This window comes from Pseudonaja textilis, chromosome 11, assembly GCF_049901715.1.
Source record: "Pseudonaja textilis isolate UNSWEBS1 chromosome 11, rPseTex1.2, whole genome shotgun sequence".
Taxonomy (NCBI): domain Eukaryota; kingdom Metazoa; phylum Chordata; class Lepidosauria; order Squamata; family Elapidae; genus Pseudonaja; species Pseudonaja textilis.
In genome coordinates, this window is record NC_142000.1 from 21,706,084 (window position 1) to 21,721,212 (window position 15,129).

Here is a 15,129-nt window from a genome sequence, read left to right on the forward strand (position 1 = left end):
GTTTTGCCTAAATTGCTGCATCCCACTAAGGCCAAACCTGCCAGAAAGCCTTCGTTGCTACCTCCTGTAAGCCCTGCTCCCTTTCCCCCCCTCTTCCTTTCTCCAACTTCTATTTTTGCCCCCTTTTTCTCTCCCTCCTCCTCCCCCCACAAACCACCAAACTCTCTTTCCTTTCTTTCTTTTTTTATCTCTGTTGTGACTCCTGTCTGAGTAATCTCCCTCGGCCTGAAGTTTTCTATGCAAACCTCAAGGTTGATTATCAGGTGGCCCAGTGCAAAGAGAGAAAGAGAGAGAGAGAGAGAGGGAGAGAGAAAGAGAGAGAGAGAGAGAGAGAGAGAGAGAGAGAGAGAGAGAGAGAGAGAGAGAGAGGCAGGAGGGCCCCTCCTGATGGACAGGCAGGATGTCCACGATTCTCTGGATAAGAGAGAGAGAGAGAGAGAATGAGTGTGTGTGTGTGTGTGTGTCTGCACACCCCTTTCTTCCTCTTCTCAGTGGTATGTGTGGGTGGGAAAAATTATTCCAGCTATTTTTCTTTATCACTCCTAGCAGAGTTTTAGGCTAGATAGTCCTATTTGTTTTAGATTACCAGGGGGGAAGAGAGAGCCAGGCGGTGGGAGCCCAGTGCATGCTGGGGGATAACGTGGCCTCCATCCGCCAGGCACGGGATGTTTAGCGCACTGCCACCCCTCTTAGACAGGCCTCCCAGTCCCCTTGAAGGGCTGGCACCAGCCAGGGGGAGAGACCCCAGGACCGCCCCCCCCCGTGCCCTGCTTAGCCTTCTCACGCGGTTCTGGCTGGAGGGAAGGACCACGGGTGGGTCAGCCCAGGTGCCTCGAGGGAGCATGAACTCCCCTACCCCACCCGGCCCTCGGCAAGAGAAAGAGGGAGGCCCGCGGCCAACGGACCCTCCCGGGTGGCCCCGTTGTTCCAGCCTAGCCGTCCACGTCCCCGGGACAACCGCAGGCCCAAACGGCACACCTTTGCCTTGGTTTCAACCGTGGCCCACCAAGCAGTGTGCCGTGGGGCAAACCCAAATGGGGGGAATTGAGTCTCTTTCCCCCCCCCCACCCCAGGTTAAGCCTTCTTGTCATTCTGATTCCTTTCTCAACCACCTGGAATCCTGTCCCGGGTCGGATGGAGGCTCCAGGGAAACGCTCCAAGCCCAATTGGATCCCTCCTGGATCTCTTAGGGCAAGGACAGAAGGAGGCAGAGGCCCAGCGTCGAGGGCGATTAGAGGGTGGCCTAAAAACTGGAGAAAACGCCATCGAGGGTTGCTCGTCGGACAAGGCGCCGTCGCCCCACCTGGGCAGGGGAGAGACGGGATCGCTGTTGCCAGGATCTCATCAGCCTCTCCAAGGCCACCTCGCGGCTTCGGAGGATGCTCTCGTCCAGCGCCTCCATCAAGGGGCATTTTCCCCAAAGGATCTGTACGGCAGAGGAGGGGAGCAAGGAAGGACACCCCCAACCATCAGTGGGGGGAGGTGGGGCTTCCTGCAGGAGGTTTGGGGGGTTTAAGTAGCAGGTTGAAAATTGGGGGACGGGCTCGAAGCCAGTTGAGGGCAGAGGGAGGTGCGGGAGGATCCAGGCCTTCTGCGACCACGGTGGGAATCTGGCTTGGGGAGAAGCCCGCCAGACAAAGGGCCCCATGACCGGTGGGTCTGGATGCAGTCCTTCAGGCGGCTGCTCTCCTTTTGCTCGGGGTCCACGATCAGGATCCTGCAAAGAGGCCTTCCCCCATTTCCTGGCAGCCCCCACCCCATATCCTCGCATGCACTTCACTTCCCTCTTTGCTGAGAAACCTTTCCCGAGACCCTTGGCACCATCAGGGTTGGTGGAGAAGGAGGGTGGAGGCCCCTCTTAGCTCTCAGACAACGGATCGTCAGAGTTGGAAGGGACCTGGCAGGTCATCTAGTCCAACCCCGTCTCCCAAGCAGGAGATCCTACCTACACCGTTTCTGACAGATGGGAGTCCAACCTCTCTTTGAAGGTCTCAAGGGATGAAGCTCCCACGACCTCTGAGAGCCACTTTTGTTCCATGGGTCGATGGTTCTCTGTGTCAGAAAATTTCACCATATTTCTAGGCTGAATGTCTCCTTGTTCAGTTTCCATCCATTCCTCCTTCTCCGGCCTTCGGGTGCCTTGGAGAATAGCTTGACCCCTTCCTCCTCTCTGGGGCAGCCCCTCAAGTATTGGAAGACTGCTCTCCTCTCTCCCCAGTCTCAAATGCTCCTCGCTCCCATTTCATTCCTCTCTTCGGCGGAAATAGAACTGGAAGTTCTTTGGAACTTGGATTTTGCAAAGCCTTAAAGTAGCGTCTGTCAGCCTTGGCACTTCAACTCCCAGAATTCTCCAGCTGGGGAATCCTAGCAGTGGACGTCACACCCCTGAAAGTTGCCCAGGTTGACAATCCCTGCCTTAAAAGCATCAGCGCATGGACACGTTTATGCGTTGCTTTCATGAATAGGGCTGGGAAAAAGACTCAGGCCGGGTTAGCCATCGATTCGGCTTCCTTGCTTTGGAACCTCACCCACACCCCAAAGTTGCACAGGTGGTAAAATTCGGAGAAGCACCGGCTGATGCCCCCCAATAGAGAACCAGGCCTGGCTGTATTTGCAAGGCAGAGGTTGTGCCACTCGGGCAGGCGATCCTGCCTCTGGCCCCGTGTGCAGAGCTGCCCCTTGCAAACTACTCATTTGGAAACGTGCCTGTTTTTCCCCCTCAGACCTGACTTAAAATTGTGGCCTTAAAATCGTCTTGGTGGTTCAGGGAAATGAAAGGCCGGGGCTGGGCTCTGGCCTTGGCGAGGGCGATGCTGCATTTTGTCCCCTGGGATCGACCCTTGGCCTAAAATTCCTCCGTTTGAGCCGATGCACGCCGGGAGCAGAGAGGCGGGCCTCGGTTGCTACACACGCTGGGTAAGAGCTCCTCCATTAATGGGGTCAGGGTTTGCAGCGATAAAGATTTGCTGTTCTTAACTGTGTCAAAAAAATCAATAAATCCCCAGCGATGCTCGGTTGCGATAGCAGGAGAGAAATCCCCAACAGCAGCTGCACGGCTTGGGCGTACATTGGCTGGGGTGCGGGGTGGTGGTGGTGGGGCTTGACGTTTTCGCCGAAAACAACCCTTTCCCGGAAGCAGCGGGAGGGAAGCGGAGGGCCTGGGGTCCCGGGCCACTCCAAAGCCCTCCCTCCAGCCCAGCCGCGATGCCCTTTTGAAGAGGAGACGGGAGCACAGCGAATCGGGTACCCGTGGAAGGCAGCCTGGACCACCAGCCTCCCCGTTGCCCAGGTGAGGGGCAAACTCACCCTGCCCATGGAGAGGAAGGAAGCAGGAGCTGGCGGGGGGGGGGAGGGTCACGAAACGGACCGGACTTTGCCCTTCTGGGCCACCTTGCCGCTTAATCACGGGAGGGCGCAACTCTGCTTCCTTTCAGGGTGGCACCTGTATGGCTGCGAGGCCATCTTGATCTCCGGAGTCGGCTCTTTTTGTCCTTGTGCTGCCGGGGAGTTCGGGGGGGTGGGGAGAACTTTTGTTACACCTTTGGGGGACGGGGGGCACCCTTCTCCCTTCACAATTAACCGGGGGCGGAAAAAGACAGTTGGCCTTTGGCTTGGGAGACCGAAGGTCAGAGGGCCTTTAAGGTTCATTTGCCAGGGCTGAGGTGCAGTTCATGGCTGGTGGTGGGTCTGCCTGGCGGGCCAGCAGTTGCCCTTGGCCTCCAAGCCAAAGGAGCTGCCCAGAGCGAGGAGAACAAAGAGGAAGGGTCTCCCCCCCCTCCCCTCCCCTCCCCTCTTCCTTCTCCTCTAATTTTCAGAGTGGCTTTGGGGGTGAGGGCGGGGGGAGACTTCAGTCATGCCAAGTATTGCCCCTGATTACTCGGGCAAAGCTGGGATAATCTCTTGAGCCCCTTGAAGATATTTGGCTTTTGTGAAGGGAGGTGAAGAGTGAAGGCAACGGTGGTTGCAGGCAGCTCTAAAACTCTCCCAATCACCCCCTCCATCTTATCAGGCGATTGTGCGTCATTTTGCTGGTTGAGTTGTCAGGATTGTGTGAGGGTTGTGTGTGTGCTTTAATGTTCCAGCTGCGTCGGGCTTGCTGCTTCCCGAGCAGTTTCTCAAAATTCAAGTCTTAGGCGGCAACGTTCACATGTTTGCAGCCCAACTGGACGGCCCACCTTCCAAGGTTCAGTCCTGACCAGCCTCTTGTTGACTGTTCCCCAGCCCTGGGTTCAAATGACGCTATTCATGGAAGCTTCTCTGAGATTCGTTCTAAGGCTTCCTTTCGTCTTTTGTGGTGCTGGCTGGAAGTTGAGTTCTCCCCACTAAACCGACCAGCAGGCAGAAAAATCTCTGCTTACCGGTTGTTCCGATTACGGCCATTTGCTTCAGGCGAAGGGGGCTTCCAGAGAAGGGGGCTGCTTGGGTTCAGGCAGAGAATCTTTGTAGCTCAGGGTTGATCTGATGCTCTCTAAGCCCGATTGCTTCCTTGCAGACGTTTCGTGACCCAGCTAGGGGACTTCATCAGCACACTGGTGGAAAGTCTGCAAGAAAGCAAGCAAGCTCAGGGAGTACCAAGGACTCCCCAGAGTGGCATGTTAATGGCGGTGGGAAGACCCACCACCGGATGATGGGCTGGTCACCACACTCGCTGCTGAGCTCTTCTCTAGTATTTGGCTGAGCTGCAGCCAGACCAGGAACACAGGAAGATTACAGTGGCCTCGTGTCACCGTTTGGAATGAGATTGAATGGATGCAGTTGTCCTAGGCAGGACCTGGGGGGGAGGGGGAGCGTGGGGAAGAGGTGCAATGAGATTTGGGGACCTTAATGGAGACAGTTGTATTGGGTGCTGGTTTTTCGGTTGCTAATCATCTTTGCTTACAGAGAGCAATCTAGGAGCAGGTGGTCTTCTTTATTTGGTGTGGGGGGTGGGGACCCTGAAAGTGAAAGCGATGGTAGAGGGAGAAAGGCCAAGGGTTCCCATAGAGACCAGCTTTTCTGTTTGACTCCAGTCGAATGAGGAGGTTTGGCTGGTACACTTGCCAAACTCTTCCTGATATGCTTTCTCGCTGGACGAAGTTGGCCTGGCATCCAGTCCCGCAAATTGGTTCACAGCTGATCCTTTTTGGATTAACAACAGCCAAGTTGAGTGGGTTGGAGCATCCTGGTCCCTTCTGCAGGCTGCCAGTGTTCCCAGCGTCCGTCTCCTTTGGCCTGCTGGCCGTTGTAGTTCAGGGCCACCTGGAGGGTGGCTGGTTCCCCAGCTCAGAGGTGGCCGTAGGTGGGATCAAAGGAGACCCAGGGAGGCCACAGAAGGAGCCAAGTCTCCTCCCGTGAAATGCCTGCGGTTGGTGGATGGGCAGCACCCTGGAAGTAGGCAAAAGAGGAGACTTCACATGGGTGCTTATTATTCTGGCCTTCAGGCTCTGCCTGCCTTTCCCCATGGACTCTTTTTCTCAGGCTTAGCAACCGGAAGAAGCGTGGACTTCAACTCCCAGAATTCCCCAGCCAGTCGTGCAAGAGTTGAAGTCCACGCATCTTCCATGTCGCCAAAGTTGAGGGACGCGGCTCCGAGAGGTGGTGATGGAGAAGTCTCTCCTGTCCTTCTCATGCTCCCAATTCTAGAGGGGGAGGAGACACACCCATACACAGGGCCCCATCTGCAAGCAACCCAACCTGGGTCACAACATGGTTCTTCTGAATTGTTGGCTGGCCTGAGTTGGGTTGGGTTGGGTTGAGCCCACCTCCTCCGCCAGCCTGGCTGAGCTCCCTGGGCTCCAAGCACAGTCTTGCCCACCCCACCCCCCCCATCCCAGCCAACGTCCTTCTGCAGAGGTTCCCGCGGGATGCCAGCCTCCTCAGACGGCATCTGCTCGGCGTCTTCCCTCTTCCCCTCCATTCCGCTTGCCACTTCATTATCGCCAGCACGCAGGCCGATACCAGCCCAATTTGGTTAATGATCCCGGAGATAAGAATTATTCCGATAACTTTGGGCCAGCTGGCTTGCAGGAACCAATCAGAGGGTTGCTTGGCCAGGAAGCTGATGGGGAGATAAGATAAGGGCGGAATTGTATTAACCTGCTGGGTGGTGAAACTGAGCGCCAGCGCCACCGATCCTGAGATTAGGGGCAGGCGGGCGCAGGCGCACAGCCGGAGGGGGAGAATTGGACTTTGTTCCTTGCGATAATCAACAACATTGTTTTGGCCATTAGGCCCGGCCAGACTATTAATTGATGTGTCCTGGGGGTGGCCAGTTAATCCGGGAAGGTGGCACATGCAGGGGCGCTCGGGGTGGGGGGGAGCCTGCCTGCCTGCCTGCTCTTGGGAAGTGGGCTCTGTCCACCTTGGTCCATCTGTCTGTCTGTCAAGTCCAGGCTCTGCAGAGGGGCCAGAGACCCCTCCTCAGGAATCAGGAGTGCCCAGGCCTTGCTTTCACGCTGAGGGTCTTCTCAGCCAGCCACGTTGGTGCTCCTGGCATCCATGCCCACCAGGAGACCAGCTCTGCCCACTGTGCCCCTCCTTCCCATCCTTCTTCCCGGTTTCTTTTTCTATTCTTCTTTTCTCTGACCTTCCTTCCTTCCTTCCTTTTCCTTCCCTAATCTCCTCCCTCCATCCGACCTTCCTCCCTTGGCCCCCTCCAGCAGAGATAGGGGGAGGGAGGGAGGGCCCCTCCTCTCGGCTAGCCCTATTTTTGTCCCCTTCTGCCTGGAACGGTCGCCTCCTTTATCAGCGGCCCAATGTTTTCTCTGGTGAGGATTGATACACAGAAGATGCTCTGTTCTGACATGGAAAGTGTCAGCCAGAGGCTCTTATCGTCCAGCCATGGTCTCCTGACCCAAACGGAGCTGATTAGCCAGCAAGAAGCCGAGGCAGGGAGGGGGGTGCGGGGTATCCCAGGAGCCAGCTGGGAGTTGGAGCCCCTGGGATGCCTCCCTTAGTCCATAGAACTGAGGTGGGGTCTTCGCTTCACGGGCTCTTTGCTCCTTTGGGGGGGCTTTAAACTCTATTTTGGTGCCCCTCTTGAGTCTACAACAGTCTTTCTAAAACCACGGCCAGTTTAAGGCAGGTGGGCTGCAACTCCCATAATCCTCCAACCAGTCTAGTCCTGGTGAGACCAGCACACCCTGGCCCAAGATGGTTACGAAAGCTGGCTGTGCCCCTGAGGTGGGCCGAGACGGCTAGCAGTGTGTGTGTGTGGGGGGGGTCCTCCCCTCCCTTCTGATAAACCCGGCCACTGGGTCCTTCTCCCTCCGTCCCTCCCTCCCTCCTCTTCTTCCCCCTTTGATGTGGGGAGAGGAGGCCTCGGATCTGAAGGATTTCTTTCCCAGGGAGAAGGTCAGCCTGAACCCCCAACCGGCCCTCCTCCTTCCCCTGCAGAGGGTTTGGAGGGAAAGCGGGGGACGGCGGTCGCCCCCTTCCTCCTTTCCCAGATGGGGAAGGAGGGAGGGGGAGGCCTTGCTCCAGCCTGCCTTGAAGTATTGTTTAACTGCCACCTTATCAGCCGGCAGCATGATGGAGGTGCAGCTAAAACATTTTTAGGCCCGTCTTCCCGGCCAATTTACATGTTATCTTCCCCCATTAAACCGAGAGGCTTATCAAACCATCAAGGCTATTACAGCTCCGGGCTGCCTCAGCCAAGGGTCCTAATGAAGCCTCCGAGAGGCTCCCTTTCCCAGGGAGAGGGGCCAGCAGCTTTGGACCCTCCTGCCCCAGAAAACCCTGCAAGGCGGGCGGGTCCAACTTTGGCCCTTAAGACCTGTGGGCTTCCACTCCCAGGCGTGGCTGGCGAGGGAATTCTGGGAGTGGAAGTCCACAGGTCTTAAAGTGGCTCTATGGTGTAACCGGAGAGGATCCCAGAGAATGGGGTCCAAAACAGGAGGAACCCGGCAAGAGGCTGGTGTCCAGGCAGAGCAGAGAGCATCCCTGGGCTCTTCACACTCTGGGGCTCTGAGAGAAGCCTGGGATTGGGTGAGATTAGGGTGGGCACCAGGTCAGGTCAAGTGGGCAGATCCAAGATGCTACAGTCTTCCTGGTGGAGCCCGGTACCCAGAGCGCCTGGAAAGATTCCTTTTCCTTTCCTTTTTTGCCCTGCCACCTCCTCCTCCTCCTCCTCCTCCTCCTCCTCCTCCTCCTCCTCCTCCTCCTCCTCTTCTTTCCAGTGAGGAAATGAGCAAGACTTTCCTAGGGGAGGTTGAGCGATGGCACACAAACTCCAGTGGCTCACCTGGTTTTCCATGCATTTCTGAACTAGGGACCGTTCCCACCTGGAATCTCCCCGTTTCAATGTTTGGCCTTGGCAAAGAGACCCTTCGCCTGGGCCGTTCCAGATGTTGTTGAAGTGCTGCCCCACCAATCCCCAGAGGTTCCTTTTGCCAAGTTGAAGTGCCGTCCCTCAGCAGGGCAGCTCAAATACTCCCCTGGAGGGATCATCCAGGGTGCCAGGTGGGCTTTTTTCTGAGCCTTCGGACTTCCTCAACTCTCCTTTCTTCTCTTTCAGACGAGTTGGAGCTTCTGACCTCCCAGGCGGAGAGCAAAGTGTGTGCCAAACACAGCATCCCCGGTGGAGTGTTTTGGGGCCCGTTCCTGGGAAATATTCACAGCGAACCTCCGTCTCCAGGACTGACCGAGCCGGTAAGGTTCCCCCACGTAAAGACTAAAGCTAACTTAGTGGAGGAGGAGGAGGAAGAATCCATCCTGGTCCCTTCACATGAGAAACGGTCGGGCTAGAACTAACGCAGGAATGGAGGCGACCCAAATACACAGGGTGCAGGCGAGTTGTAGCGCCAACATATTTGAGTGTGAGGAGCTGCAGCTGCTAACCTGGGATGGCTGGTGCCAAGGGATTGGCCCAGGAGGGCGCATTCCTTCTCCTCTCCTCCAGGCTGACTTCATTCCTGTCTCCGGCAGGACTAGCCGGAGTCTGGAGGGAAATCAGAGACCGGGGTGGCAAAGAAAGGGACTTCTATGGGTGCATCATTTCTCTTTTGGGGATCCTTCTCCAATAAAAAATATTGCAAAATGGCTCAAAACGCAGTGATAACTCCACCAAGGGTTCCCCACCAAAAAGCCTGCCCACCTGGCACGACTGAGGAGCCAGTGCCAAGTGCCCAGATCCAGAAAGGGAACCACGAGGTGAGGTGCCCCCCACTTGCCTGGGTGCTGGAGAGAAGCAGGGGGCCAGGGGCCCATTGAGGGGCTTCGCTTGTCTCTCCTGGGGGTAACCAGGGCGCCTGCATCCCCTTCCTCTCTCCAGCGCCATCGCGGGAATCTTGCCCTGGGCAGGGCGGGGGCTCGGGAGCCGGTCCAACTTTTCCCTGTTCTTTTGCGAAGAGGATTCGGGACTCCTCGGCTGGGCGTCTGGGCCTCCCCACTTTCTCTCCCTCTGTGCCTCCCTCGGCTGCCCATTTATCTTTTTTTGTGCTGAATTAAATCCTTGATTAACCCTTTATCTTGCCAGTTTGGCAGCTATCTCTTCTGTGGCGCCGTCTGTCCAGACAACCGGTACAGGATGATTGATTTCTTAAAGATAGGCTGCTGCTTTCTTCTTATACTTCATTTATTGTCTAAATATTTTTGCTCCTGTTTCGGCAGCTTCCCTTATCCAGCCATGCTGACAATCCCCAGCCTTCTCTTTCCTCCGCTCTCTTTTCCTTGGCGTTGTCACTCTGGAGGGGAGGGGAGGGGAGGGGGAGGAAGACCCTCCTGCCCCTCAGCCTTTCACCATCTGGGGCTCCCTGGAAGCTTCAACCTTCATCGGTCCTGGGCGGGAGGGGATTCCAGTTCTCTCCCCGTGAATGTCGTGGGAATGGAGTGGCCCAGAATGGAACATGGTCAGCCGGTTTGGGGATTGGGGATGCTGGATCAGATCCTAGGTCCCAAAGCTGCTCCCAGATTGGGAATAAAATGGGAGGAAGACTGGTGGGCCCCGAGACGCTGGTTCTTGGAGTCCGTCCTGAAAAGCCACCGCCTCTTGAGGGGGTCTCCCTGCTGCTTCCAGCGTGATTCAACCAACCTCTGCAGGACGGAAATCAGTGGTGGTATGTAACCGGTTCGGACCGGTTTGGTTGAACCGGTAGTAAAAAAACAAAAGCCGAGGATCAGCTGAGAGGAGGAAAAAAATTCCCAACGATCAGCTGAGTGGCAAAAGAGGAGAAAAGCGCAGGATCAGCCCTCCCACCTGCCATTGTGCATTTCTCTTCTTTATCTCTCAGCTGATTGGCGCTGCAGGTCTCAGCTGGTGTGGGGAAAGCTGCGCCACTGGCGTTAGGCAAAGCACGCCCACCAAGCCACGCCCACTGAACCGGTGGTAAAAACATTTGAATCCCACCACTGACGGAAATGCCTGGGCCAGAGGGACGCGTCTTTCGCCACGGGCCCTTTCCTGCTGGGAGAGCAAACCATGGTGAAGGTCAACGATTAACCAGGGTGGCAGGCTCTGATCCTTCCCTCCTTCGTATAGCGAGGGGTCCGGATAAAGCAGGCGTCTCCAACCCCTGGCGGACTTCAACTCCTAGAATTCCCCAGCCAGCTTTGCTGGGAGTTGAAGTCCTCCAGGTTTAAAGTTGCCAAGTTTGGAGACCCCCTGGGACAAAGTGTCCCAGACAGATGCCACTCAGATACGAGTTTCTGGTGGTTATCGAGCCCACTGACCCCTTTGTTAGAGGGGAAACAAGGGGAGTGCTCAGCCTCGCGGTGCTGCCTCGGGCCCACTTCCTGCCTCGGGTCCAAAGCCTCAGTTGGGTTATCGGTCTGTGTCTCTCGTAGACTTGGGGAGGGGCATGCAACAGGATTGCAGGCCAAAATGGGATGCTGGGCGGAGCTGGCATCTGTTCTGCACCCATGAGGTCTCTGCAGAGCTAGATGTGGTACCAAGGGAGCTGTGGGGGGGGGAGGAAAAACCCAAGTGCTGAATCAGCTGATCCCTCGGTTGTGCCCCCACCTCATCCCATTCCACCCACGTGGCAGTGCCGACCCTTCCTTCCTTCCTTCTGCGTTTGGGGTGGCTCCCGTTTTCAGGCACATGCAATCACACACACAGGCGTCGTAGGAAGGCTGTTATTTTTGTATCGTCAGCAAAAGTGTGTGTCTTCTCTCTCCGTGCATGCGTGGGCATGTGTGTGTGTGTGTGTGTGTGTGTGTGTGTGTGTGTGCAAGAAAAAGAGAGAGAAGGGGGAGCTAGCTTGCACGTGTGTGTTATTATCAAGCCTGGAGCACTCTGCTCCTTGGAACGATAAGCCTTAAACCGACCAAGACTGTCAGTCTGAGTGGAGGGTTTAGAAATATTGGGACGGATAATTAGATTTCATATCGTTACTGCTGCAGCCATTGAAGGATCAGGCAGATTAATTTTTTCCCCTCGCCCTCCTTCCTTCTCATTAATATTCATTAGCAGCGCAGGGAGCGAAATGGGGCAGGCGGCAAGGGGGGAAAACAACCCAGGACCTTCCTCCTTCCCCAGATCCTCCTCTTCCTCCCCTCTGGCTCCATCAAAGGGGGCGCAGGCAGTTGTGCTACGCCATGCCACGCTGCCTTCTTGCCCTCCTGAGTCCTGCGTGGCCTCGTGGGCTGGACCGTTTTTTTCATGGGCAGCTATCTGGAGGGAGTGCACATTCGAACCTCCCTATTCAGCTGCAGTTCACCTCCCCGCTGACCGCCAAGGAGGAAAGAGGCGGTTTTTCCTCGGGCCCTTGCTTAGAAGCGCCCATGTCCATCAGGGGACAGAATACTTTTCTCTAGTTGGCATCTCAATTGGCCTTGGAATAGAGGGGAGGAGCCCTCCAAATCTCGGAGGAGGGCGGAAGGTTGGCTGCTGCCTGGGTTGGGGGTGTCCAGGAGGGTCCCCTCAGCCCATGGAGGGCTGGGGGTGGGAAGCCAAACGCAACCTGCCCCTTGGGCCTGAGCCCCAGGGCGCATCGGGTGGGTCCGTAAGCTGCCAACCACATTAATGCCCAGGGAGGAAATTGCTGTGTGCTGAGAAACGGCTGTTGTAATGTGTAGCGATAAGTATTTTACTTCTTTCGGTAATCGATCTTTGATGATTCGTAAGAGGAAAGTTTCCGGTCTGAGCTCAGTCTGATACCCAGTAATCTCTTGTGAGCAGTTTTTGAGTTGGATCCATCCCCCCGATTCGTTCTCGGTCTAGAGGGAGCCTGGATGGACGTGAGAACTTCTGCCTGTCGGCTGTTTATTCTCTGCTTTTGGTTCTTAGGTTGGCACCATAAGCTCCCCATAAGCAACCCCAGTCTGTGGGTACCTCTCCCTGGGCAAAACTCCAATTGTCTCTTCCGCTGCAAAGGCCAAACTGGGCAATGGGTGGGAATTCAACGAGAGAAAATGCAGGACCGATGCTGAGACCCTCTTGTTCTCCGGAAACTTTCTGTGGGGGTTCTGGGGGCTCAAGCAAGGTGGCTTTAGGGTCCACACCTGCCCATCCCTTCCCATCAATGCTGAACACCTGGGGCTGCCTTAGCAGCACCCGGGGGTGTCATGCCTGGTCAGAGAGTCACAACGCTTCCTTTTGTCTTGCTAAAGTGGGGCCCAGCTTGGCTGACAGCCCCCCACTCCAGCAATCTGGCTCCTCCTCCTCCTCCTCCTCCTCCTCCTCCTCCTCCTCCTCCTCCTCCTCCTCCTCCTCCTCCTCCTCCTCCTCCTCCTCCTCCTCTGCCCCCTCTAATCTCTTTTCCTCCCTGCACACCACCAGGGTTAGGGGTGAAGTGGCTGTTTCCTCCCCGACCGGCACGGCTTGGCCCGCGAGTGACGAAGAAGAGGAAATAACAAGCTTGTTGTGTTCGTGCTGTGGCCGCCAGGTCACTTTCCACAAGGGAGGGGGCTTTCCTCGGGCGGAGGCCCCCTTACTCCTCGGGAGGGGGCTGCCATGGCCCTGCTAAGCAGCCGTCCGGAAGGGAAGTGAGCTCCAGGCTTCGCTCCGCGGCCACGTGGATCACGTCACCACTGGAGCGAGGAAGGAAGCCACCCACTGACCTGGACAGATTCAGGGGACATGGGGACACGTAGCCCAGGGCCCGCCCCCCCACCCCCAGCATTGATGGTTTGACTCAGTTTGGATCTCTGCCTGTTTGGATTGGGGGGGGGGCGGGCGCCAGGCAGCTCCATTATCATCCACTGGTCTAAGGCTGCCTCCGTTCTGGTTCCCTGAGGGTGGAGCCAGGCCAGCTCTTGAAATGGGAAGGGGCACCAGTCGAGGAGATGAACCTGGGCAGGATGCCCACCCTGCCATTGCGGAGCATTTGTGTGGAAAATGTGAGCATCTCCTGCAGCTTCCGCCATGACCGTCCTCCCAACCGTCAGGCTGCTTTGCAACGCATGGGCCAACGTTTGAGTTCTGGCCCGTTGAAATTGATCTTCTGGTGGTGGCAGGTTTTGTTCCTGCTGGAGTTCCGAGTGGAGCCTGTTTGGCCGGAAGGGAGAGCGACTGGCGTGCACATTCAACCCACGTCTTTTCTCTTCTCAGCTGAACCCACCCGTGACCCTGATTCTGCAGGACGACACGTGCTGGCTGGCCAAGCTTTCCTTGGTTCCTGGCGAAGGGGACGCCAATTCGGTGATCTACAAGAAAGGTTGGCGCTTGAGCAGTGAGCCCTGCCTGGTTTGGGGTGGGGAGGGGGAAGAGAGATCATTCCAGTACAGGTAAGGGGGCTAAAAAGACCCCTTCGAAGGAGAAGTGCAACTCACTTGTTTTCAGGAGCTAATTCTCCCCACCTCGTGCCAGCACACACCTGGCGTCTGCTGTTAACCATGCAGGTAGTCCTTGTCTTACAGTTACAATTGGGATCCAAAGTTCCATTGCTAAATGAGGTAGTCGTTAAATGTGTCACAGCCAATTTTATGACCTTCGGGGTCACTTCAACCACTGTAAATATGTGCAGATTGCTGAGGACCCAAATTCTGATCACACGACTCTGGGGATGCTGCAATGGTCATACATTCAGTAACCACCTGTAGGTCACTTTTTCAGTGCCGTGGTAACTTTGGATGGTCACTAAATGAACGGTTGTAAGTCAAGGACTAGCTGTACTTAGTCCGTCCATATATTTCAAGCAGCCAAGAGGGGCTGACAAGTAGACAGCATCCTTCTATGAGTTGGAAGGCACAGATGAAATAAACGAGCACCCACAGGCACGAGCGTTTAGGGATTAAATTGTAGCTCTGTGGTCAAAAGCAGGTTTGAGGAAAGGGTGGTGGGTCTACAGTACAAGATGTTTCCAGGGGTAGCCTTCCGGGCATAGCTCCAGGAAGGGATGTGGGCGAGGGTCTTCGGAATGGACAGGTCAGGTGTGCTAAGCCTTTTGGGAGAGAGCGCCAGAAAGAATATTGTGCCATTTTTTGTGCATGTGTGGTCCAGCACTGCCACCTTTCTTTGGCTGTGTGCATTGCACAGAGTAATCAGCGGCAAAACTTTTGGAAAGATCAAACAGGCATTTTCGAAACTGCAGCTAAACGGGACAGTGACGCTCCTGCCTGCCTGCCTGCCCTTTAATTTGAACCCTCGGAGACACCCAGCACCTCAGTGGCTAAGCCACTTCACCTTACTTCACTTTGGGGTGTATAATTTTTGATCAGCTTGTTTGAGGGTTTCTCGGGGTATTTGCCAATACCAGAATGTTTAATAATTGCACATCATCCCAAGAAGGCAGAAGCCCCTTTTTATACCTTTAATAAATAATCACCTCTCTGATGTCCCTACACAATATGTGTGTGTGTGTGAGAGAGAGAGAGGTGTAGATATAAATACAGTATAAAAATGCGCATATAATATTTTAGATACACCTTTTATTCCCCCTCTTTATCCATACGGACAACCCAATGAGCAGCTATATTTTACACCTCATTCTGCTGTTCACTGGAGTTGTTGCAGAATTCAGCTTGGAAAATCAATTCAAATTCCACTGCATAACATTTATTTTACAGCTTCTCTTTTTCCATTCACCTCCTGGAGTTTTGACTTTGGGGTGGCCCTTTGAGACAGGCTACCTGCTGCAGCTCCCATTTTACAACCAGGAGTAAGAGTCCAGGGAGGGTGATTTTTTTCCCCAGAGCTGCTTGGGAAGACGTTAGGTCCCAACAGAAGGATATCATCTCTCCAAGCAAAATATTGGCCGTTTCATAGAGTAA

At 55.4% G+C, this 15,129-nt stretch overlaps 1 protein-coding gene across 1 annotated transcript in view; it reads left to right on the plus strand.

Annotated features, from left to right (window-relative positions):
• Positions 1-15,129, plus strand: part of ZFPM1 (zinc finger protein, FOG family member 1) — a 69,959-nt gene that overhangs the window by 49,057 nt on the left and 5,773 nt on the right. The window contains 2 exon segments of the mRNA XM_026719833.2: positions 8,495-8,628; positions 13,469-13,574. Coding sequence (XP_026575618.1) covers positions 8,495-8,628; positions 13,469-13,574 — 240 coding nt within the window.